The sequence below is a fragment of the Oncorhynchus kisutch genome, linkage group LG29 (genome assembly GCF_002021735.2).
Source record: "Oncorhynchus kisutch isolate 150728-3 linkage group LG29, Okis_V2, whole genome shotgun sequence".
Classification (NCBI taxonomy): Eukaryota; Metazoa; Chordata; class Actinopteri; order Salmoniformes; family Salmonidae; genus Oncorhynchus; species Oncorhynchus kisutch.
The window spans coordinates 44,508,190-44,535,055 of NC_034202.2; the positions used below are offsets into that span (position 1 = coordinate 44,508,190).

General features: G+C 44.4%; 1 protein-coding gene across 3 annotated transcripts in view; it reads right to left on the reverse strand.

Moving 5' to 3' along the window:
* Positions 1 to 4,291: 4,291 nt before the first annotated feature.
* Positions 4,292 to 26,866, reverse strand: part of cadm2a (cell adhesion molecule 2a) — a 633,311-nt gene continuing 610,736 nt past the window's right edge. For all 3 annotated transcript variants that reach the window (XM_031808832.1, XM_031808833.1, XM_031808831.1), the window contains 2 exons: positions 18,602 to 18,721; positions 4,292 to 10,316 (listed from right to left, as the gene is read on the reverse strand). In XM_031808832.1, coding sequence (XP_031664692.1) covers positions 18,681 to 18,721 — 41 coding nt within the window. In that variant the 3' untranslated portion in view covers positions 4,292 to 10,316; positions 18,602 to 18,680. The remainder of the gene's footprint in view (positions 10,317 to 18,601; positions 18,722 to 26,866) is intronic.

A 26,866-nucleotide genomic window follows, 5' to 3' on the forward strand; every position in this document is an offset into this window, starting at 1 on the left:
TTACTGTTGACCTGGTCTCAGATCTGTTACTGTTGACCTGGTCTCAGACCTGTTACTGTTGACCTGGTCTCAGACCTGTTACTGTTGACCTGGTCTCAGACCTGTTAGTGTGTTACTGTTGACCTGGTCTCAGATCTGTTACTGTTGACCTGGTCTCAGATCTGTTACTGTTGACCTGGTCTCAGACCTGTTACTGTTGACCTGGTCTCAGATCAGTTACTGTTGACCTGGTCTCAGACCTGTTACTGTTGACCTGGTCTCAGATCAGTTACTGTTGACCTGGTCTCAGACCTGTTAGTGTGTTACTGTTGACCTGGTCTCAGATCTGTTACTGTTGACCTGGTCTCAGACCTGTTACTGTTGACCTGGTCTCAGACCTGTTAGTGTGTTACTGTTGACCTGGTCTCAGATCTGTTACTGTTGACCTGGTCTCAGACCTGTTACTGTTGACCTGGTCTCAGACCTGTTACTGTTGACCTGGTCTCAGACCTGTTACTGTTGACCTGGTCTCAGATCAGTTACTGTTGACCTGGTCTCAGATCTGTTACTGTTGACCTGGTCTCAGATCTGTTACTGTTGACCTGGTCTCAGATCTGTTACTGTTGACCTGGTCTCAGATCTGTTATCGTTGTCTTGCAAACATCTATGGTAATTGTCGGCAACACAGCACAGACAGATCTGGAATCCAGGCTGTATTTCTACTGGTGCTGGGACAAAACCCTGACACACCCACACTGACCCAAAACAAGGATGTTGCATTCCATGACTGATGTCATTATACAGCCTGGTATCAGTTTATATATGTAACACAAGGATGTTGCATTCCATGACTGATGTCACAGCCTAATAGGTACAGAATCTGTCTAGCCAACCTAATGGATACAGAATCAGTCTAGCCAGCCTAATGGGTACAGTCTGTCTAGCCAGCCTAATGGATACAGTCTGTCTAGCCAGCCTAATGGGTACAGTCTGTCTAGCCAGCCTAATAGGTACAGAGTCTGTCTAGCCAGCCTAATGGATACAGTCTGTCTAGCCAGCCTAATGGGTACAGTCTGTCTAGCCAGCCTAATGGATACAGAATCGGTCTAGCCAGCCTAATGGATACAGTCTGTCTAGCCAGCCTAATGGATACAGTCTGTCTAGCCAGCCTAATGGATACAGTCTGTCTAGCCAGCCTAATGGGTACAGTCTGTCTAGCCAGCCTAATAGGTACAGAGTCTGTCTAGCCAACCTAATGGGTACAGTCTGTCTAGCCAACCTAATGGATACAGTCTGTCTAGCCAACCTAATGGATACAGTCTGTCTAGCCAACCTAATGGATACAGTCTGTCTAGCCAACCTAATGGGTACAGTCTGTCTAGCCAACCTAATGGATACAGTCTGTCTAGCCAACCTAATGGATACAGTCTGTCTAGCCAGCCTAATAGGTACAGAATCTGTCTAGCCAACCTAATGGATACAGAATCGGTCTAGCCAGCCTAATAGGTACAGAGTCTGTCTAGCCAGCCTAATGGATACAGTCTGTCTAGCCAACCTAATGGATACAGAATCGGTCTAGCCAGCCTAATAGGTACAGAGTCTGTCTAGCCAGCCTAATGGATACAGTCTGTCTAGCCAGCCTAATGGGTACAGTCTGTCTAGTCAGCCTAATAGGTACAGAGTCTGTCTAGCCAACCTAATGGGTACAGTCTGTCTAGCCAACCTAATGGATACAGTCTGTCTAGCCAACCTAATGGGTACAGTCTGTCTAGCCAACCTAATGGATACAGTCTGTCTAGCCAGCCTAATGGGTACAGTCTGTCTAGCCAACCTAATAGGTACAGAGTCTGTCTAGCCAGCCTAATGGATACAGTCTGTCTAGCCAGCCTAATGGATACAGTCTGTCTAGCCAACCTAATAGGTACAGAGTCTGTCTAGCCAGCCTAATGGGTACAGTCTGTCTAGCCAACCTAATGGGTACAGTCTGTCTAGCCAGCCTAATAGGTACAGAGTCTGTCTAGCCAGCCTAATGGGTACAGTCTGTCTAGCCAACCTAATGGGTACAGAGTCTGTCTAGCCAACCTAATGGGTACAGTCTGTCTAGCCAACCTAATCGGTACAGAATCTGTCTAGCCAGCCTAATGGGTACAGTCTGTCTAGCCAGCCTAATGGATACAGTCTGTCTAGCCAGCCTAATGGGTACAGAGTCTGTCTAGCCAACCTAATGGGTACAGTCTGTCTAGCCAACCTAATGGATACAGTCTGTCTAGCCAACCTAATGGATACAGTCTGTCTAGCCAACCTAATAGGTACAGTCTGTCTAGCCAGCCTAATGGGTACAGTCTGTCTAGCCAGCCTAATGGGTACAGTCTGTCTAGCCAGCCTAATGGATACAGTCTGTCTAGCCAGCCTAATGGGTACAGAGTCTGTCTAGCCAACCTAATGGGTACAGTCTGTCTAGCCAACCTAATGGATACAGTCTGTCTAGCCAACCTAATGGATACAGTCTGTCTAGCCAACCTAATAGGTACAGTCTGTCTAGCCAGCCTAATGGGTACAGTCTGTCTAGCCAGCCTAATGGGTACAGTCTGTCTAGCCAGCCTAATGGATACAGTCTGTCTAGCCAGCCTAATGGATACAGTCTGTCTAGCCAGCCTAATGGGTACAGTCTGTCTAGCCAACCTAATGGATACAGTCTGTCTAGCCAACCTAATGGGTACAGAGTCTGTCTAGCCAACCTAATGGGTACAGTCTGTCTAGCCAACCTAATCGGTACAGAATCTGTCTAGCCAGCCTAATGGGTACAGAGTCTGTCTAGCCAACCTAATCGGTACAGAATCTGTCTAGCCAGCCTAATAGGTACAGTCTGTCTAGCCAGCCTAATAGGTACAGTCTGTCTAGCCAGCCTAATGGATACTGTCTGTCTAGCCAGCCTAATGGATACAGTCTGTCTAGCCAGCCTAATGGGTACAGTCTGTCTAGCCAACCTAATGGATACAGTCTGTCTAGCCAACCTAATGGATACAGTCTGTCTAGCCAGCCTAATGGGTACAGAATCGGTCTAGCCAGCCTAATAGGTACAGAGTCTGTCTAGCCAGCCTAATGGATACAGTCTGTCTAGCCAGCCTAATGGGTACAGTCTGTCTAGCCAACCTAATGGATACAGTCTGTCTAGCCAGCCTAATGGATACAGTCTGTCTAGCCAGCCTAATGGATACAGTCTGTCTAGCCAACCTAATCGGTACAGAATCTGTCTAGCCAACCTAATGGATACAGAATCTGTCTAGCCAGCCTAATGGGTACAGTCTGTCTAGCCAACCTAATGGATACAGAATCTGTCTAGCCAGCCTAATGGGTACAGTCTGTCTAGCCAACCTAATGGATGCAGAATCTGTCTAGCCAGCCTAATGGAATACAGTCTGTCTAGCCAACCTAATGGGTACAGTCTATCTAGCCAACCTAATCGGTACAGTCTGTCTAGCCAGCCTAATGGGTACAGTCTGTCTAGCCAACCTAATCGGTACAGTCTGTCTAGCCAGCCTAATGGATACAGTCTGTCTAGCCAGCCTAATGGATACAGTCTGTCTAGCCAGCCTAATAGGTACAGTCTGTCTAGCCAACCTAATGGGTACAGTCTGTCTAGCCAGCCTAATGGGTACAGTCTGTCTAGCCAGCCTAATGGGTACAGAATCTGTCTAGCCAACCTAATGGATACAGTCTGTCTAGCCAGCCTAATGGGTACAGAATCTGTCTAGCCAACCTAATGGATACAGTCTGTCTAGCCAACCTAATGGATACAGTCTGTCTAGCCAACCTAATGGTGACTACACCATTTTCTTAAAAGCTTGTCACAAAGGCTGCGTTTACACAAGCAGCCAGGTTCTGATCTTTTTAGTTACCAGTTGGTCTTTTGACCAACCAGATCAGGTATTTTGCCTTATAATTGAGCAACAGATCAGAAATGGACTGCCTGTGTAAATAGCCATAGAAACCTTTTTTTTTGGGGGGGGGGGGATTTGCCAACTCATTATGTTCCTATTGTGACCTGTGTACATCCAGTCTCATCTACACGCTAGTCGTGTCTCTACATCTAAATGAAGACTTTCAGCTTGGTTTTAATGATACGTTTGACCCTATAATGTGTCATCGTCGTCTATTGGTTTTTCATATAATGTACATTGTGTAGTGTCATATAAAACATTATTGGAAAAAAATATCACTATGAAATGGGTGACCTTTAACCCCATTGATTCTGTACCTTGAACGTATGAATCTAATGATATTGTAAAAAAAAAAACGGTCAATCTGGATATCGTGTGTAAATGCTTTATTATTACCAGAAGTGATAATGACAACATGATATAATCGCTAGTAGTGACTGTGAAAGATCAACCCGATTTTTGTTGGAGCTAGTTAACGAAGCTAGCTAACAAAGATAGCTAACGACGTGTGGTGTTGGAGCTAGCTAATGAACCTAGCTAAACAGTTAGCTAACAAAACTAGCTAACGACCTAGCTAACGACGTGTGGTGTTGGAGCTAGCTAATGAACCTAGCTAAACAGTTAGCTAACAAAACAAGCTAACGAGCTAGCTAACGACGTGTGGTGTTGGAGCTAGCTAATGAACCTAGCTAAACAGTTAGCTAACAAAGCTAGCTAACGATGTGTGGTGTGTTTTCCTAACTTTACCTATTGACCTCTGACACTCTTTTCTCCAACAACACCTTTCAGATCTGCAGCATAGCATGCCGCCAACACTACAACAAACCAGTGTCCTCATTTTGAAATCAAATAAATTAAAGATGAGATCTGGAAAATGGTCAAAGAAAATGAAAAAAAAAGAAATTGTCAAAATGTGTATTACCAAAAATTCTGCACTTACACAGTATATACATGCCTTGTGCTGAAAAGATATTAGCAATGACAAAATAAAAAGTGTAGCGATTTTTTTTTCTTCCTTCAGTAGATCAATTGGCTAATATACAAATCTGAGGGTAATGAGGGATCCCAAAATCTAACAACATCTTTTACTAGTTACCACATTTAGCAGATGCAATATACAGCCAGCCGTATGCACAAGGGGAGGGCTAAGAATCATATATATCGACAAAAACATCAAAACAAAGACTGTCTAATGTATACTGTTGATGTATTAAACAGTACAGTCTGATGTGGAGTACAGTAGGTTGTTTTATATAATTATTATTGGTTGAATAAGGGAAAGCCATTTTCTCTCCTCTTATTTTATCTTGGGTTGCAAAATCCTCCAACCTGGATTTCTGGGGGGGGGGGGGGGGGGGGGGGGGGAGGAGAAGAAGAAGAAGAAGAAGAAGAAAAATAAACCCGGGGGGGGGGGGGGGGGGGTGGAATTCAGGGAAAGATTTCAGAATTTTGCAACTCTAAGCAGAACCATTCCTGAGGGTAACTAAGCAGTTGTCAAGGTAACACTGATGTTCAAGAGGGGATGGTTGTTGTGCTTCTGTGTTTGTCTTTTCTGTTGAATGTTTTTGGGGTTCTCAATGCTCCATTCATGGCCAAGTCTTGGCCCAAACTATAAAATACCTATTTTTGTTATTTTTTTAAAGAAGAAAAGATTTTTTAATTTTTTAAAAATAAAATAAAAACTTCTAGTATCCATAAAATCGGCCGTTACCAGTAAAGCGTCACAATACGTTGCAACACGTTCAATTTAGCCGCTCGGGGTCAAGGACACATTTATAGTTCTGGACTACGGTCTTTAAGAGGTGATGAGATATTACAACCAACTGGTTTGAATCCCTTTGAATCGCATAAACGGCACGGAGTTGTCCATGGTTTTAGTGGAGCTGGGAGTCTCCTTGCCCCACCTGGCAGGTAAACGGAACACTCTGCACCGTATTGTCTCCGTAACGACCTACTACAACACTACTCTACTACCCACAGTGCTTGACTTGGGATGGAAGAGGTGCAGGAGCTGTATCAAGTCCATCCATGAGAATATGTTCACCAAAATTCATAACTGAAATGATTATACAGAGACCCCTGGTTATTCACTGTTCATGCACATTTTGACAGATGGAATTTTATGACTTTTTCATGACTTCGCTTGAACTTTTCTTTTCTTTTCGTCTCTATATATACAATTTAATAGTCTAAATAAATGTGGTATTGACACTAGAAGGCTGATTCCATGTTGGCCTACTATCTCCTGCCGTTGTGCCCTTGATCAAGGCACTTAACCCCCCACAAAGTAGAATAACAAGTGTGGAGAGCTACTAGGCATTTATATTTTATTTATTTTACCTTTATTTAACTAGGCAAGTCAGTTAAGAACAAATTCTTATTTTCAATGACGGCCTAGGAACAGTGGGGTTAACTGCCTGTACCTTGTCAGCTCGGGGGTTTGAACTTTCAACCTTTCGGTTATTAGTCCAACACTCTTAACAACTAGGCTACCCTGCCGCCCCAGGGCATGCAGACAGCCCTGAAACACATCCGAGTCTGCTTACAGCAAGGTCCTGTTGAGCAGCTGATGTTTAAGCTACAGGGTGGAGTATTAGAGCAGGGATGGAATAAAAGCCTGCACTCCCTCTCATGGGCGACGGTTGGCCACAACCTAATATAAAAAGTTACAATATTACAACCAAATACTTTTATGTCTTTATATAATTATTTCCTCGTTCAATGAATCAGGGCTAAAATGGATGAAGTCAAAGGAAGGTAGCTAACTAAGACGTGGTTATCTATGACCTTATAAGGCTAAAATATTCATGTTTCAGGGGAGATCTATGCAAAGCATGGAAGCCATTTTTCAATTAGGCTATTCTTAGACGTTTGTTGGAGTGACATAGCCTTCTGTTAGATGTATTTCTCAACAGAACCATTGGAGTCAACGACATTAATGCTTTAGGTCTATAGCAACAACAACAAGAACACAAAACGCCGCTAACTAGCGAGATAGCCTGTAGCATGGCTAGTTATGTTTGGAATGGGCTATTTAGTTATTTTATGTTATATTTCTACCTGCTGCTGAAACATCTCTCTCTCCTCAGTCAACTGCACTGGCACACAGATTAAAAAATATATATTTTAATTGAACCTTTAACAGATGATCCACAGCACACACATGCTGAAGGGTAAAGGCCTCATTCTGATCAGGGCTGATATGTAGATTTGTTAAAAGTGATTGGTAATACATTTAAAAAGGAAAACGCAATAATATGACTTTTCCAGGATTTTCATGTTAAGATCAATTTGGAACAGCAACTTCTTGCGCTTTCAAGCTGTCGTATTTACTAATTTGAACAGTCAACTGGCACGCATAAACCGGATTTACGGACTACTGTCAAATAAACTTCAACAAAGTAGAATTAGCGGATTTGCAGACTACCGTCAAATAAGCTTGAACAAAGCAGAATTAACAGTTGAATGCACACTCTCCATTGCTATTCAATGCAGATCCCGCCTTCATTCCAACTTTGATCAGTCTTTCTTACTTTCTTTTGTGTCTCTGTGTGTGAATCCGGGCCGGTGATAGACCACTTTGTTTTATAAAGGAAACGGTACGCAGTCGTGCCCCCCTCCCCAATTTAGAGCGCCTGTAGACAACTCTGGCCCAAGTCAAGCACTGACTACCCAAAATATAGCATCGTTCTACATCCCTTCGGCAACCGATGGCGATGTAGATAGATAGATACTAAGTTTCCAAGGTGACACTGTGAGAATGTTGCGTTAGCGCAGCAGGGTTCTGAACAGGAATATACAGACAGACGCATCATGTATCACAGACAGTTTGAAGTAATCAACGTAATGATTATGCATGATAAAAAGCAAGACATTAATTGATTGATTGTTGTTTCAATTCATTTGATATAAACCTTCACCCAGCATCGTTTTCGTAACCTTTTTGGTGTTCAGAATGTATATTATGAGTGTCGTTAATGATCAATCGGTTCGTCTGTCTTAAAGACTACCACCTATATGAACCAATGACTAATGAAGAACAAATGACACACATACCATATCTCACAAAATGTCTGGCTACAGTGTTCACAAAAAACCTCCTATCTTATCATACAATGGGCCATTTTGTCTTGAATACAGTTTGTATTATACCAGAAAACCCTCTGTCCTGTCATACAGGAGGCAAGGGCTATTGTTTACAAGTCTATTATTTTCCTCATGTACAGTTTTATTCAGGGTGTCAGTGAAGGGGCCAGTGAAGGGGACAGTGAAGGGAACATTGAAGGGGACAGTGAAGGGGACAGTGAAGGGAACATTGAAGGGTTAGTGAAGGGGACAGTGAAGGGTTAGGGAAGGGGACAGTGAAGGGAACATTGAAGGGTTAGTGAAGGGGACAGTGAAAGGGACAGTGAAGGGGACATTGAAGGGGACAGTGAAGGGGACAGCAAAGGGTTAGTGAAGGGGACAGTGAAGGTGCCAGTGAAGGGGCCAGTGAAGGGAACATTGAAGGGTTAGTGAAGGGGACATTGAAGGGGACAGTGAAGGGCTAGGGAAGGGGACATTGAAGGGAACAGCAAAGGGTTAGTGAAGGGGACAGTGAAGGTGCCAGTGAAGGGGACAGTGATGGGAACATTAGAGGGGTAGTGAAGGAGACAGTGTAATTGAACAGTGAAGGGGGCAATGAAGGAGACAGTGAAGCAGACAGTGAAGGGGACAATGAAGGAGACAGTGAAAGGGGACAGTGAAGGGACAGTGAAGGGGACAGTGAAGGAGAGAGTGAAGGAGCCAGTGAAGGAGACAGTGAAAGGGGACAGTGAAAGGGGACAGTGAAGGAGACAGTGAAGGAGACAGTAAAGAAGAGAGTGAAGGAGCCAGAGAAAGATGACAGTGAAGGAGACAGTGAAGGGGACAGTGAAGGAGACAGTGAAGGAGCCAGTGAAGGGGACAGTGAAGGGGGACAGTGAAGGAGGACAGTGAAAGAGGACAGTGAAGGAGAGAGTGAAGGAGAGAGTGAAGGAGCCAGTGAAGGGGACAGTGAAGGAGAGAGTGAAGGAGCCAGTGAAAGAGGACAGTGAAAGAGGACAGTGAAGGAGGACAGTGAAGGAGCCAGTGAAAGAGGACAGTGAAGGAACCAGTGAAGGAGAGAGTGAAGGAGCCAGTGAAAGAAGATAGTGAAGGAGCCAGTGAAAGAGGCCAGTGAAGGAGCCAGTGAAGGAGAGAGTGAAGGAGCCAGTGAATGAGGACAGTGAAGGAGTACAGTGAAGGAGCCAGTGAAAGAGGACAGTGAAGGAACCAGTGAAGGAGAGAGTGAAGGAACCAGTGAAAGAGGACAGTGAAGGAGCCAGTGAAGGAGGACAGTGAAGGGGAGAAGTGAAAGGGGACAGTGAAGGAGACAGATCATCTAAAGTATAATTTTGTCTGAAAGACATAAGGCGTAACCAGCACACATATTCATTTAAATAACAAATCAAAAAAGGTAAAATGTTGAATTAAACAACGTTCAAGCCCAGGAGCTGTGATACGACAGGCGGAAATAAAAAGAGAGTATTTGTAGCATCAATGTAAATGAATGGCATGAAGCAGTTAAACAACAGCGTTGCTGACAGTGTGAATGAAGGCGGCATATTTGAGGCACCGTGTAAACGTGAGGGTGTGTGTTTACACACAGGGAATGTGTGTGTGTGTGGGAGTGTGTGTGTGTGTGAGGAGGTGTTGAGGCGTTTAATAAGGAGTCTGAAGTGGTCTCGGTGTCGGTGGATATGCAGATTCTCAGGGGTTTATTTCACATACAATATGTAAAATTGAAAGAAAAAAAAGTACAAAATAAAAGGCAACATCTCCAGACAGCCAGTAGAGGGCGCTGCCTTTAAAAACGAAGGCCGGCGTCAGAAACTAGGACGGTTAAAAAAATATCAAAAAAAGTGTAGAAGAAGTGAAGGGTCAGAATGAAATGATTAAAAAAAAGAGAACAGAAAGGCCAGCAGGGAAGAAGGGATGAGGGGAGAGAAGGAGAAGGTGGAGTTTTTCCACGGGGTTTCCTTAGTGATGCAGCAGGGGCAGTGGATAGACAGAGAGACAGAAGGAGAAAATGGAAAGAGAGAGAGAGAGAAAAAGGGAGAGAAAGAGGGGGCAGCATATCTCCCTCTGTAGTCTAAATAAAGTATAGAACGGGATGAAGAAAGAGATAAAGAGAATGAGAGGGGGAGAGAGGGAGCGATAGAGGAATAGAGACAAAGACAGAGAGAAAGAGTGGGCAGCAGATCAGCGCCCTCTACAGTCTAGATAAAGTACTCCTTCTTCTCCTCAGCATGTGTGTTGCCCTCTGCGTTGATGATAGCTGTATCAGCATCAGGCGCGTCGTCCGCTCCTTTGGCCTCGTTGGTCAGGTACGTTCCTATTGGACAACAGACAGGAAAACAATACGTGAGGTATATTCCTATTGGACAACAGACAGGTAAACAATACCTGAGGTCTATTCCTATTGGACAACAGACAGGTAAACAATACCTGAGGTCTATTCCTATTGGACAACAGACAGGAAGAGAACAGATGAGGTACGTTCCTATTGGACAACAGACAACAACGGTATGTTAAATAAACCTCTGTCCATGATTTAATGCATAAACATGAGAAACATATCCATGGTGGCTCTGTGCTAAACACAATGTAAAATACCAGTCCTCCAGTGTCCGATCTGGAGCGTAAAGTCACAAGCTCTGCTGCTGTAGCAACTTATAGGTACCAAAACACCTGCTCCAAAACCCCTGGTCTGCCCTAGAAAGACTATGTTAATTACGACTGCCAGAACGGACCCAATTCGTTTTTTAGATGCCCGGGAGGAAGAGGGGGACGGACAGACGTTTGTTTACTATGATCAAGTTTGATCTCCATGTTGAATTATTTTAAAGTTCGCTACAAATCGAGATATTTAATTAAATAGCGATCCATTCTGACTACTATATATTTAATTAAACACCGATACATTCTGACAACTAGATATTTTATTAAATAGTGATCCAATTTGACTACTAGATATTTAATTAAATACTGATCCATTCTGACTACTAGATATTTAATGAAATACTGATCCAATTTGACAACTAGATATTTAATTAAATACTGATCCATTCTGACTACTAGATATTTAATTAAATACTGATCCAATTTGACAACTAGATATTTAATTAAATACTGATCCATTCTGACTACTAGATATTTAATTAAATACTGATCCAATCTGACTACTAGATATTTAATTAAATACTGATCCATTCTGACTACATTTGTGGTCACACAGGACCACGTGCTGACACGGACCAATCACGGGCCTGTCAGACTACGAGGAGGCACCATTAAACTCTCTCAGGCACAATGACAATGACTACATTGACCATGATCCTTTGCTAGTTACGGCCACTTTCAACACGATCCGTAGCGCTTTGTTTTTGGGTGCCATTCAGCAATATACTTCCATTTCTGGGAGTCAGCGCCGTCACCATCTACTGGTTTTAGTGTCTAGGTAAAGTACCTCGTCATGGTCCTTCCCGCCAAATATAGGAACAATTGTCCTGAAACACCTGTTTGCCGATGGTCAGAGATAATCCTTTTATGACAAGTGCTTCGTAATGTAGATTCAAAGAAAGCTGGGAGTTGAATGGCCATGTATGTTATTGTCAGGTGTGTTACACCTGGTTATTTCATTGGGTTATAAACAACTGGTTATGCTTGGTAAGGTGTATTATTGTCAGGTGTGTTACACCTGGTTATACCTGGTTATTTCATTGGGTTATAAACACCAGTTATACCTTGTAAGGTGTGTTATTGTCAGGTGTGTTACACCTGGTTATTTCATTGGGTTATAAACACTGGTTATACTTGGAAAGGTGTGTTATTGTCAGGTGTGTTATACCTGGTTATTTCATTGGGTTATAAACACTGGTTATCCCTGGAAAGGTGTGTTATTGTCAGGTGTGTTATACCTGGAATGGTGTGTTATTGTCAGGTGTGTTATACCTGGAAAGGTGTGTTATTGTCAGGTGTGTTATACCTGGAAAGGTGTGTTATTGTCAGGTGTGTTATACCTGGAAAGGTGTGTTATTGTCAGGTGCGTTATACCTGGAAAGGTGTGTTATTGTCAGGTGTGTTATACCTGGAAAGGTGTGTTATTGTCAGGTGCGTTATACCTGGAAAGGTGTGTTATTGTCAGGTGCGTTACCTTTATACCCGGCAATGCAGGTTTTTTATTTTTTATTTTATTTAACCTTTATTTAACTAGGCAAGTCAGTTAAGAACAAATTCTTATTTTCAATGACGGCCTAGGAACAGTGGGTTAACTGCCTGTTCAGGGGCAGAACGACAGATTTTTACCTTGTCAGCTCGGGGATTTGCATCTTGCAACCTTTCGGTTACTAGTCCAAAGCTCTAACCACTAGGCTACTCTGCCGCCTCTACACTTTAACCACTAGGCTACTCTGCCGCCTCTACACTCTAACCACTAGGCTACGTTGCCGCCTCTACACTCTAACCACTAGGCTACGTTGCCGCCTCTACACTCTAACCACTAGGCTACGCTGCTGCCTCTACACTCTAACCACTAGGCTACCTGCCGCCCATACACTCTAACCACTAGGCTACCTGCTGCCTCTACACTCTAACCACTAGGCTACCTGCTGCCTCTACACTCTAACCACTAGGCTACGCTGCTGCCTCTACACTCTAACCACTAGGCTACGCTGCTGCCTCGACACTCTAACCACTAGGCTACCTGCCGCCCCTACACTCTAACCACTAGGATACCTGCCGCCCCTACACTCTAACCACTAGGCTACCTGCCTCCCCTCCACTCTAACCACTAGGCTACCTGCCGCCTCTACACTCTAACCACTAGGCTACCTGCTGCCTCTACATTCTAACCACTAGGCTACTCTGCTGCCTCTACACTCTAACCACTAGGCTACGCTGCTGCCTCTACACTCTAACCACTAGGCTACGCTGCTGCCTCTACACTCTAACCACTAGGCTACGCTGCTGCCTCTACACTCTAACCACTAGGCTACCTGCCGCCCCTACACTCTAACCACTAGGATACCTGCCGCCCCTACACTCTAACCACTAGGCTACCTGCCTCCCCTCCACTCTAACCACTAGGCTACCTGCCGCCTCTACACTCTAACCACTAGGCTACTCTGCCGCGTCCACACTTTAACCACTAGGCTACTCTGCCGCCTCTACACTCTAACCACTAGGCTACGTTGCCGCCTCTACACTCTAACCACTAGGCTACGTTGCCGCCTCTACACTCTAACCACTAGGCTACCTGCTGCCTCTAAACTCTAACCACTAGGCTACCTGCCGCCCCTACACTCTAACCACTAGGCTACCTGCCGCCGCTCCACTCTAACCACTAGGCTACCTGCCGCCCCTCCACTCTAAGCACTAGGCTACCTGCCGCCCCTCCACTCTAACCACTAGTCTACGCTGCCATCCCTCCACTCTAACCACTAGGCTACCTGCCTCCCCTCCACTCTAACCACTAGGCTACCTGCCGCCCCTCCACTCTAACCACTAGGCTACCTGCCGCCCCTCCACTCTAACCACTAGGCTACCTGCCGCCCCTCCACTCTAACCACTAGGCTACCTGCCGCCCCTCCACTCTAAGCACTAGGCTACCTGCCGCCCCTCTACTCTAACCACTAGTCTACGCTGCCATCCCTCCACTCTAACCACTAGGCTACCTGCCTCCCCTCCACTCTAACCACTAGGCTACCTGCCGCCCCTCCACTCTAACCACTAGGCTACCTGCCGCCCCTCCACTCTAACCACTAGGCTACCTGCCGCCCCTCCACTCTAACCACTAGGCTACCTGCCGCCCCTCCACTCTAACCACTAGGCTACCTGCCTCCCCTCCACTCTAACCACTAGGCTACCTGCCGCCCCTCCACTCTAACCACTAGGCTACCTGCCGCCCCTCCACTCTAACCACTAGGCTACCTGCCGCCCCTCCACTCTAACCACTAGGCTACCTGCCGCCCCTCCACTCTAACCACTAGGCTACCTGCCGCCCCTACACTCTAACCACTAGGCTACCTGCCGCCCCTACACTCTAACCACTAGGCTACCTGCCGCCCCTCCACTCTAACCACTAGTCTACCTGCCGCCCCTCCACTCTAACCACTAGGCTACTGCTACCTGCCCGCCCCCTCCACTCTAACCACTAGGCTACCTGCCGCCCCTCCACTCTAACCACTAGGCTACCTGCCGCCCCTCCACTCTAACCACTAGGCTACCTGCCGCCCTCCACTCTAACCACTAGGCTACCTGCCGCCCCTCCACTCTAACCACTAGGCTACCTGCCGCCCCTCCACTCTAACCACTAGGCTACCTGCCGCCCCTCCACTCTAACCACTAGGCTACCTGCCGCCCCTCCACTCTAACCACTAGGGCTACCTGCCGCCCCTCCACTCTAACCACTAGGCTACCTGCCGCCCCTACACTCTAACCACTAGGCTACCTGCCGCCCCTACACTCTAACCACTAGGCTACCTGCCGCCCCTCCACTCTAACCACTAGTCTACCTGCCGCCCCTCCACTCTAACCACTAGTCTACCTGCCGCCCCTCCACTCTAACCACTAGGCTACCTGCCGCCCCTCCACTCTAACCACTAGGCTACCTGCCGCCCCTCCACTCTAACCACTAGGCTACCTGCCGCCCCTCCACTCTAACCACTAGGCTACCTGCCGCCCCTCCACTCTAACCACTAGTCTACCTGCCGCCCCTCCACTCTAACCACTAGGCTACCTGCCGCCCCTCCACTCTAACCACTAGGCTACCTGCCGCCCCTACACTCTAACCACTAGGCTACCTGCCGCCCCTACACTCTAACCACTAGGCTACCTGCCGCCCCTCCACTCTAACCACTAGTCTACCTGCCGCCCCTCCACTCTAACCACTAGGCTACGCTGCCGCCCCTCCACTCTAACCACTAGGCTACCTGCCGCCCCCTCCACTCTAACCACTAGGCTACCTGCCGCCCCTCCACTCTAACCACTAGTCTACCTGCCGCCCCTCCACTCTAACCACTAGTCTACCTGCCGCCCCTCCACTCTAACCACTAGGCTACCTGCCGCCCCTCCACTCTAACCACTAGGCTACCTGCCGCCCCTCCACTCTAACCACTAGGCTACCTGCCGCCCCTCCACTCTAACCACTAGGCTACCTGCCGCCCCTCCACTCTAACCACTAGTCTACCTGCCGCCCCTCCACTCTAACCACTAGGCTACCTGCCGCCCCTCCACTCTAACCACTAGGCTACCTGCCGCCCCTACACTCTAACCACTAGGCTACCTGCCGCCCCTACACTCTAACCACTAGGCTACCTGCCGCCCCTCCACTCTAACCACTAGTCTACCTGCCGCCCCTCCACTCTAACCACTAGGCTACGCTGCCGCCCCTCCACTCTAACCACTAGGCTACCTGCCGCCCCTCCACTCTAACCACTAGGCTACCTGCCGCCCCTCCACTCTAACCACTAGGCTACCTGCCGCCCCTCCACTCTAACCACTAGGCTACCTGCCGCCCCTCCACTCTAACCACTAGGCTACCTGCCGCCCCTCCACTCTAACCACTAGGCTACCTGCCGCCCCTCCACTCTAACCACTAGGCTACCTGCCGCCCCTCCACTCTAACCACTAGGCTACCTGCCGCCCCTCCACTCTAACCACTAGGCTACCTGCCGCCCCTACACTCTAACCACTAGGCTACCTGCCGCCCCTACACTCTAACCACTAGTCTACCTGCCGCCCCTCCACTCTAACCACTAGTCTACCTGCCGCCCCTCCACTCTAACCACTAGGCTACCTGCCGCCCCTCCACTCTAACCACTAGGCTACCTGCCGCCCCTCCACTCTAACCACTAGGCTACCTGCCGCCCCTCCACTCTAACCACTAGGCTACCTGCCGCCCCTCCACTCTAACCACTAGTCTACCTGCCGCCCCTCCACTCTAACCACTAGTCTACCTGCCGCCCCTCCACTCTAACCACTAGGCTACCTGCCGCCCCTCACTCTAACCACTAGTCTACCTGCCGCCCCTCCACTCTAACCACTAGTCTACCTGCCGCCCCTCCACTCTAACCACTAGTCTACCTGCCGCCCCTCCACTCTAACCACTAGTCTACCTGCCGCCCCTCCACTCTAACCACTAGTCTCCCTTTTGCCCCTCCACTCTAACCACTAGTCTACCTGCCGCCCCTCCACTCTAACCACTAGTCTCCCTTTTGCCCCTCCACTCTAACCACTAGTCTACCTGCCGCCCCTCCACTCTAACCACTAGTCTCCCTTTTGCCCCTCCACTCTAACCACTAGTCTACCTGCCGCCCCTCCACTCTAACCACTAGGCTACGCTGCCACCCCGAGCGGCAGGTAACCCTGGTTATTTTAATTGGGCTACAGACACTGGTTATAGATGGTAAGGTGTGTTATTGTCAGGTGTGTTACTTTTATACCTGATATCTGGTTATAAATGTAATAGAGTTGGTCAACTGTGTTATTAACAGGTGTGTTATTAACAGGTGACCTACCTTGATGTCTGACAGTGAACCTGATTATAAACAAACTGGATAGACAAAGAGAATAAGTCAGGTGTTGTACTATCAGTTTTACTACTGTCAGGTATGTTATCTTTATGTGTTTAACAGGTGTGTTTTATAACAGGTACTATCAGGTATGTTATCTTTCTGTGTTTAACAGGTGTGTTTTATAACAGGTACTATCAGGTATGTTATCTTTAGGTGTTTAACAGGTACTATCAGGTATGTTATCTTTAGGTGTTTAACAGGTGTGTTTTATAACAGGTACTATCAGGTATGTTATCTTTAGGTGTTTAACAGGTGTGTTTTATAACAGGTACTATCAGGTATGTTATCTTTATGTGTTTAACAGGTGTGTTTTATAACAGGTACTATCAGGTATGTTATCTTTATGTGTTTAACAGGTGTGTTTTATAACAGGTACTATCAGGTATGTTATCTTTATGTGTTTAACAGGTGTGTTTTATAACAGGTACTATCAGGTATGTTATCTTTATGTGTTTAACAGGTGTGTTTTATAACAGGTACTATCAGGTATGTTATCTTTCTGTGTTTAACAGGTACTACCAGGTATGTTATCTTTATGTGTTTAACAGGTGTGTTTTATAACAGGTACTATCAGGTATGTTATCTTTATGTGTTTAACAGGTGTGTTTTATAACAGGTACTATCAGGTATGTTATCTTTATGTGTTTAACAGGTACCATCAGGTATGTTATCTTTATGTGTTTAACAGGTGTGTTTTATAACAGGTACTATCAGGTATGTTATCTGTATGTGTTTAACAGGTGTGTTTTATAACAGGTGTAGTGTATAACAGGTATCGTGTATAACAGATACTATCAGCCGTTTTACAGGTGTAGTGTATAACAGGTGTAGTGTATAACAGGTGTAGTGTATAACAGGTGTAGTGTATAACAGGTGTAGTGTATTACAGGTGTAGTGTATAACAGGTGTAGTGTATAACAGGTGTAGTGTATAACAGGTGTAGTGTATTACAGGTGTAGTGTATTACATGTGTAGTGTATAACAGGTGTAGTGTATAACAGGTGTAGTGTATAACAGGTGTAGTGTATTACAGGTGTAGTGTATTACAGGTGTAGTGTATAACAGGTGTAGTGTATAACAGGTGTAGTGTATAACAGGTGTAGTGTATAACAGGTGTAGTGTATAACAGGTGTAGTGTATAACAGGTGTAGTGTATTACATGTGTAGTGTATAACAGGTGTAGTGTATAACAGGTGTAGTGTATAACAGGTGTAGTGTATTACAGGTGTAGTGTATTACAGGTGTAGTGTATAACAGGTGTAGTGTATTACAGGTGTAGTGTATAACAGGTGTAGTGTATTACAGGTGTAGTGTATTACAGGTGTAGTGTATAACAGGTGTAGTGTTTTACAGGTGTAGTGTATAACATGTGTAGTGTATAACAGGTGTAGTGTATAACAGGTGTAGTGTATTACAGGTGTAGTGTATTACAGGTGTAGTGTATAACAGGTGTAGTGTATAACAGGTGTAGTGTAATTACAGGTGTAGTGTATAACAGGTGTAGTGTATAACAGGTGTAGTGTATAACAGGTGTAGTGTATTACAGGTGTAGTGTATAACAGGTGTAGTGTTTTACAGGTGTAGTGTATAACAGGTGTAGTGTATTACAGTGTAGTGTATTACAGGTGTAGTGTATAACAGGTGTAGTGTTTTACAGGTGTAGTGTATAACATGTGTAGTGTAATAACAGGTGTAGTGTATAACAGGTGTAGTGTATTACAGGTGTAGTGTATTACAGGTGTAGTGTATTACAGGTGTAGTGTTTTACAGGTGTAGTGTATACAGGTGTAGTGTATAACAGGTGTAGTGGTATAACAGGTGTAGTGTATTACAGGTGTAGTGTATTACAGGTGTAGTGTATAACAGGTGTAGTGTATAACAGGTGTAGTGTATTACAGGTGTAGTGTATTACAGGTGTAGTGTATAACAGGTGTAGTGTATAACAGGTGTAGTGTATTACAGGTGTAGTGTATTACAGGTGTAGTGTATAACAGGTGTAGTGTATAACAGTGTAGTGTATTACAGGTGTAGTGTATTACAGGTACCTTATGCCTGGCCAGGTAGCGGCCCAGAACGATGATGAGACACAAGGTGACGAAGACCACCACCGCCACCACTCCTCCAATCAGAGCATGGTCTGGACCATGCTGCCCATGGCGTTGGGGTCTAGAGAGGGTGGGGAGGAGAGGGAGGGTGGGTGGGTGGGGAGGAGGGGAAGAGAGGGGAAAGGGAGGGAATAGAGGAGAGGGAGGGGAGGAGGGGGGAGGAGAGGGAGGGTGGGGAGGAGGGGGAAGAGAGGGGAAAGGGAGGGAATAGAGGAGAGGGAGGGGAGGATGGGGGAGGAGAGGGAGGGTGGGGAGGAGGGGGAAGAGAGGGGAAAGGGAGGGAATAGAGGAGAGGGAGGGGAGGAGGGGGGAGGAGAGGGAGGAGGGGGAAGAGAGGGAAAGGAGGGAATAGAGGAGAGGGAGGGGAGGAGGGGGGAGGAGAGGGAGGGTGGGGAGGAGGGGGAAGAGAGGGGAAAGGGAGGGAATAGAGGAGAGGGAGGGGAGGATGGGGGAGGAGAGGGAGGGTGGGGAGGAGGGGGAAGAGAGGGAGGGTGGGGAGGAGGGGGAAGAGAGGAACAGGAAAGAAGAAAGAGAGAGTTAAGCTGTCTGTTGTCTGTTGAGCTGCTGTCATTTTCTCTCATTTGACATTTGAGTTATTTAGTAGACTATTTTATCCCGAGACATTTACAGCAGTGAGTCATTTAACAGACTCTCTGATCCAGAGACACTTACAGTAGTGAGTCATTTAACAGACTCTCTGATCCAGATACACTTACAGCAGTGAGTCATTTAACGGACTCTCCTATCCAGAGTCACTACAGTAGTGAGTCATTTAACAGACTCTCCTATCCAGAGTCACTTACAGTAGTGAGTCATTTAACAGACTCTCTGATCCAGTCACTTACAGTAGTGAGTCATTTAACAGACTCTCCTATCCAGAGTCACTTACAGTAGTGAGTCATTTAACAGACTCTCTGATCCAGAGACATTTACAGCAGTGAGTCATTTAACAGACTCTCTGATCCAGAGTCACTTACAGTAGTGAGTCATTTAACAGACTCTCTGATCCAGAGTCACTTACAGTAGTGAGTCATTTAACAGACTCTCTGATCCAGAGTCACTTACAGTAGTGAGTCATTTAACAGACTCTCTGATCCAGAGTCACTTACAGTAGTGAGTCATTTAACAGACTCTCTGATCCAGATACACTTACAGTAGTGGGTCATTTAACAGACTCTCTGATCCAGAGTCACTTACAGTAGTGAGTCATTTAACAGACTCTCTGATCTAGAGTCACTTACAGTAGTGAGTCATTTAACAGACTCTCTGATCCAGAGTCACTTACAGTAGTGAGTCATTTAACAGACTCTCTGATCCAGAGTCACTTACAGTAGTGAGTCATTTAACAGACTCTCTGATCCAGAGATATTTACAGCAGTGAGTCATTTAACAGACTCTCTGATCCAGAGTCACTTACAGTAGTGAGTCATTTAACAGACTCTCTGATCCAGAGACATTTACAGTAGTGAGTCATTTAACAGACTCTCTGATCCAGAGTCACTTACAGTAGTGAGTCATTTAACAGACTCTCTGATCCAGAGTCACTTACAGTAGTGAGTCATTTAACAGACTCTCTGATCCAGATACACTTACAGTAGTGAGTCATTTAACAGACTCTCTGATCCAGAGACACTTACAGTAGTGAGTCATTTAACAGACTCTCTGATCCAGAGTCACTTACAGTAGTGAGTCATTTAACAGACTCTCTGATCCAGAGTCACTTACAGTAGTGAGTCATTTAACAGACTCTCCTATCCAGATTCACTTACAGTAGTGAGTAATTTAACAGACTCTCTGATCCAGAGACACTTACAGTAGTGAGTCATTTAACAGACTCTCTGATCCAGAGACATTTACAGCAGTGAGTCATTTAACAGACTCTCTGATCCAGAGTCACTTACAGTAGTGAGTCATTTAACAGACTCTCTGATCCAGAGTCACTTACAGTAGTGAGTCATTTAACAGACTCTCTGATCCAGAGTCACTTACAGTAGTGAGTCATTTAACAGACTCTCTGATCCAGAGTCACTTACAGTAGTGAGTCATTTAACAGACTCTCTGATCCAGAGTCACTTACCGTAGTGAGTCATTTAACGGACTCTCCTATCCAGAGTCACTACAGTAGTGAGTCATTTAACAGACTCTCTGATCCAGAGTCACTACAGTAGTGAGTCATTTAACAGACTCTCCTATCCAGAGTCACTACAGTAGTGAGTCATTTAACAGACTCTCCTATCCAGAGTCACTTACAGTAGTGAGTCATTTAACAGACTCTCTGATCCAGAGTAACTTACAGTAGTGAGTCATTTAACAGACTCTCTGATCCAGAGTCACTTACAGTAGTGAGTCATTTAACAGACTCTCTGATCCAGAGTCACTTACAGTAGTGAGTCATTTAGCAGACTCTCTGATCCAGAGACACTTACAGTAGTGAGTCATTTAACAGACTCTCTGATCCAGAGTCACTACAGTAGTGAGTCATTTAACAGACTCTCTGATCCAGAGTCACTACAGTACTGAGTCATTTAACAGACTCTCCTATCCAGAGTCACTTACAGTAGTGAGTCATTTAACGGACTCTCCTATCCAGAGTCACTTACAGTAGTGAGTCATTTAGCAGACTCTCTGATCCAGAGTCACTTACAGTAGTGAGTCATTTAACAGACTATCTGATCCAGAGTCACTTACAGTAGTGAGTCATTTAACAGACTCTCCTATCCAGAGTCACTTACAGTAGTGAGTCATTTAACAGACTCTCTGATCCAGATTCACTTACAGTAGTGAGTCATTTAACAGACTCTCTGATCCAGAGACACTTACAGTAGTGAGTCATTTAACAGACTCTCTGATCCAGAGTCACTTACAGTAGTGAGTCATTTAACAGACTCTCTGATCCAGAGTCACTTACCGTAGTGAGTCATTTAACGGACTCTCCTATCCAGAGTCACTACAGTAGTGAGTCATTTAACAGACTCTCTGATCCAGAGTCACTTACCGTAGTGAGTAATTTAACGGACTCTCCTATCCAGAGTCACTACAGTAGTGAGTCATTTAACAGACTCTCTGATCCAGAGTCACTACAGTAGTGAGTCATTTAACAGACTCTCCTATCCAGAGTCACTTACAGTAGTGAGTCATTTAACAGACTCTCCTATCCAGAGTCACTACAGTAGTGAGTCATTTAACAGACTCTCCTATCCAGAGTCACTTACAGTAGTGAGTCATTTAACAGACTCTCTGATCCAGTCACTTACAGTAGTGAGTCATTTAACAGACTCTCCTATCCAGAGTCACTACAGTAGTGAGTCATTTAACAGACTCTCCTATCCAGAGTAACTTACAGTAGTGAGTCATTTAACAGACTCTCTGATCCAGAGTCACTTACAGTAGTGAGTCATTTAGCAGACTCTCTGATCCAGAGACACTTACAGTAGTGAGTCATTTAACAGACTCTCCTATCCAGAGTCACTTACAGTAGTGAGTCATTTAACAGACTCTCTGATCCAGAGTCACTACAGTAGTGAGTCATTTAACAGACTCTCTGATCCAGAGTCACTACAGTACTGAGTCATTTAACAGACTCTCCTATCCAGAGTCACTTACAGTAGTGAGTCATTTAACGGACTCTCCTATCCAGAGTCACTACAGTAGTGAGTCATTTAGCAGACTCTCTGATCCAGAGTCACTTACAGTAGTGAGTCATTTAACAGACTATCTGATCCAGAGTCACTTACAGTAGTGAGTCATTTAACAGACTCTCCTATCCAGAGTCACTTACAGTAGTGAGTCATTTAACAGACTCTCTGATCCAGAGTCAGTACAGTGCATTGTAAGATAGCTAATCTCTTAGAAAATAAGAGTAGCAATCAGCAAAGTCAGAGCTAGAAAGAAAAGTCCAATTGTGAGTGTTATTGTCCTCAACAGTCAGACGCTACGTTGAAATACTGCCACGTACTGTGAAGGCTGACAGAACACGCGACAGAACACGCACATACATACCAACAGAGCTCAGACCTGCCACCCAGAGAGACAAAGATATTATTTTCTGACAAGATGAACAAGAGCATCTGACAAAATGTAACATTTTTTATTATTATTTTTAAACGAGAGAGAGAGAGAGAGAGAGAGAGAGTGAGGGAGAGAGGGAGAGAGAGTGACAGTGAGAGTGAGAGAGTGAGAGAGTGAGGGAGAGGGAGAGAGAGAGAGAGAGAGAGAGAGAGAGAGAGAGAGAGAGAGAAAGGGGGAGAGAGAGCGAGAGTGAGGGAGAGGGAGAGGGAGAGAGAGAGAGAGAGAGAGAAAGGGGGAGAGTGAGAGAGAGAAAGGGGGAGAGAGAGAGAAAGGGGGAGAGAGAGAGCAAGAGAGAGAGAGAACGGGGGAGACTGAGAGAGAGAAAGGGGGAGAGAGAGAGAGAGAAAGGGAGAGAGAGAGAGAAAGGGGGAGAGAGAGAGATGGGGGAGAGAGAGAGGGGAGAGAGAGAGAGAGAGAGAGAGAGATAGAGAGAGAGAGAAAGGGGGGAGAGAGAGAGAGGGGGGAGAGAGAGAGAGAGAGAGAGAGAGAGAGAGAGAGAGAGAGAGAGAGAGAGAGAAAGGGGGAGAGAGAGAGAAAGGGGGGGGAGAGAGAGAGAGAGAAAGGGGGAGAGAGAGAGAGAGAAAGGGGGAGAGAGAGAGAGAGAGAGAGAGAGAGAGAGAGAGAGAGAGAGAGAGAGAGAGAGAGGGAGAAGAGAGACGAGAGAGGGAGAGAGAGAGAGAGAGAGAGAGAGAGAGAGAGAGAGAGAGAGAGAGAGAGAGAGAGAGAGAAAGGGGGGGAGAGAGAGAGAGAGAGAGAGAAGAGAGAGGAGAGAGAGAGAGAGAGAAAGGGAGAGAGAGAGAGAAAGGGGGAGAGAGAGTGAGAAAGGGGGGGAGAGAGAGAGTGAGAAAGGGGGAGAGAGAGAGAGAGAAAGGGAGAGAGAGAGAAGAGAGAAAGGGTGGGAGAGAGAGAGTGATAAAGGGGAGAGAGAGAGAGAGAGAAGAGGGGGGGAGAGAGAGAGACGAGAAAGGAGAGAGAGAGAGAAAGGGGGTGAGAGAGAGAGAGATAGGGCGAGAAGAAAGGGGAGAGAGAGAGAGAGAAAAGGAGGAGAGTGAACAAAAGGAGTAAATCAGTCATATTGTTCAGGGGACCCCTCCCCATAGAGACATGGAAGGACAGCGTAGCTCAATTACAAGACAACATGTTTACTCACATGAGAAAGTAGACGGTAGCTTCCCAAATTGCAGCCTGTTCCCTATTTATAGCGCAGTGCCTTAGACCAGAGCCCTATAGGGGGTGCCATTTGGGATACAACCCCATAATGTATAATACTCAAAGATATCATTCCTTTGCTGTTGTTAATTAAGTCATATGAGCAAATCTAAAAAGTCAAAATATAGTGAATTTTTTTCTGTCACTCATAAGTCTGGTAGCATCAGAAATGTTTGGGGTTTTAAAATGCGATAGAACGTCTAGTTGATTTCTGAAGTAATCTTTTGTTGAAAGGACCCTTCAGGAATGAAGAGAAGACATTATAATCAATAAATTATAATATTATAATATAATATAATTATAATATAATATTAAAAGACATCGACTGAAATTATTATACATTTCAAGATTTGTCTTTGGCGTAGAATTGAGCAAAGCGAAGGACTTTGTCTGAAAAAAGGAAGTAGCTAAAATGTGATTGAATCATGATAGGGAGGGAGTTGTTCCTAGCCACCGTGCTTCTACACCTGCATTGCTTGCTGTTTGGGGGGTTTTAGGCTGGGTTTCTGTATAAGCACTTTGAGATATCAGCTGATATACGAAGGGCTATATAAATACATTTGATTTGATTTGATAGTCCTTATTATCTCGGCTTTGAGAAATCTAATTCTGAGTGAAAAAGGAATAGACAGAACCATTAACATATCAGAAATAACATAACATATTCTCTGGAAGCGTGTATGTAAAACATGGTTAAATGTCAGCTCGGGGATTCGATCCAGCAACCGAAAAAAGCTCTAACCACGAGGCAACCTGTCGCCCCAAATATATAGAAATATAATAATAATAATACAAAATATATATCCCAGTATATATATATCTATTGAATCATTATCCTCCAGTATATATATATCTATTGAATCATTATCCTCCAGTATATATATCTATTGAATCATTATCCTCCAATATATAGAAGTCTATTGAATCATTATCCTCCAATATATAGAAGTGTATTGAATCATTATCCTCCAGTATATATATATATATATATATATATATATATATATATATATTGAATCATTATCCTCCAGTATATAGAAGTGTATTGAATCATTATCCTCCTGTATATAGAAGTGTATTGAATCATTATCCTCCAATATATAGAAGTGCATTGAATCATTATCCTCCAGTATATAGAAGTGTATTGAATCATTATCCTCCAATATATAGAAGTGTATTGAATCATTATCCTCCAGTATATATATATCTATTGAATCATTATCCTCCAGTATATAGAAGTGTATTGAATCATTATCCTCCTGTATATAGAAGTGTATTGAATCATTATCCTCCTGTATATAGAAGTGTATTGAATCATTATCATCCAGTATATAGAAGTGTATTGAATCATTATCCTCCAGTATATATATATATATATATCTATTGAATCATTATCCTCCAGTATATATATATCTATTGAATCATTATCCTCCAATATATAGAAGTGTATTGAATCATTATCCTCCAGTATATAGAAGTGTATTGAATCATTATCCTCCAATATATAGAAGTGTATTGAATCATTATCCTCCAGTATATAGAAGTGTATTGAATCATTATCCTCCAGTATATAGAAGTGTATTGAATCATTATCCTCCAGTATATAGAAGTCTATTGAATCATTATCATCCAGTATATAGAAGTCTATTGAATCATTATCCTCCAGTATATAGAAGTGTATTGAATCATTATCCTCCAGTATATAGAAGTCTATTGAATCATTATCCTCCAGTATATATAAGTGTATTGAATCATTATCCTCCAGTATATAGAAGTCTATTGAATCATTATCCTCCAGTATATAGAAGTGTATTGAATCATTATCCTCCAGTATATAGAAGTGTATTGAATCATTATCCTCCAATATATAGAAGTGTATTGAATCATTATCCTCCAGTATATAGAAGTGTATTGAATCATTATCCTCCAGTATATAGAAGTGTATTGAATCATTATCCTCCAGTATATAGAAGTGTATTGCATCATTATCCTCCAGTATATAGAAGTCTATTGAATCATTATCCTCCAGTATATAGAAGTCTATTGAATCATTATCCTCCAGTATATAGAAGTGTATTGAATCATTATCCTCCAGTATATAGAAGTCTATTGAATCATTATCCTCCAGTATATAGAAGTCTATTGAATCATTATCCTCCAGTATATAGAAGTGTATTGAATCATTATCCTCCAGTATATAGAAGTCTATTGAATCATTATCCTCCAGTATATAGAAGTCTATTGAATCATTATCCTCCAGCGCGAGCAGAGATATAAAGCATCAATTATAAATAAATCAACATGAGAAAAATGATATACTGAACAAAATATAAATGCAACACGGTAATATTTAATATAATATAATATTTTAAAGATTATTTTTGTTGTTGTTGCAGTTCATATGAAGAAAATCAGTCAATTAAAAATAAATAAATGAGGTCCTTAATCTATGGAAATACAGACATGCATCTGTAGGTTCACAGACAACCGGAATAAAAACAGGGCCTGAGGATCTCGTCACGGTATCTCTGTGCCTTTGATAAAAACTTTTGTGTGTGTTGTCTGTAGTTTATTTCCCGCCCCATACCATAACATCCACCGTCACCCATGGAGCACTCTGTTCACAACGTTGACATCAACAAACCGCTCGCCTACACCGACGCCATGTGAGGCCAGTTGGACGTACTGCCAAATTCTCTAAAACGACGTTGGAGGCGGCTTATGGTAGAGAAATTAACATTCAATAATCTGGCAACAGCTCTGGTGAACATTTCCTGCAGTCAGCATGCATATGAAAACTCCCTCAAAACTGTGAGGACATCTGTTGGCATTGTCGTTGTGTGCAAAACGAACCTGCACATTTACAGTGGCGTTTTTATTTTGTCCCCCAGCACAAGGTGCACCTGGTGTAATGATCATGTATGGGACC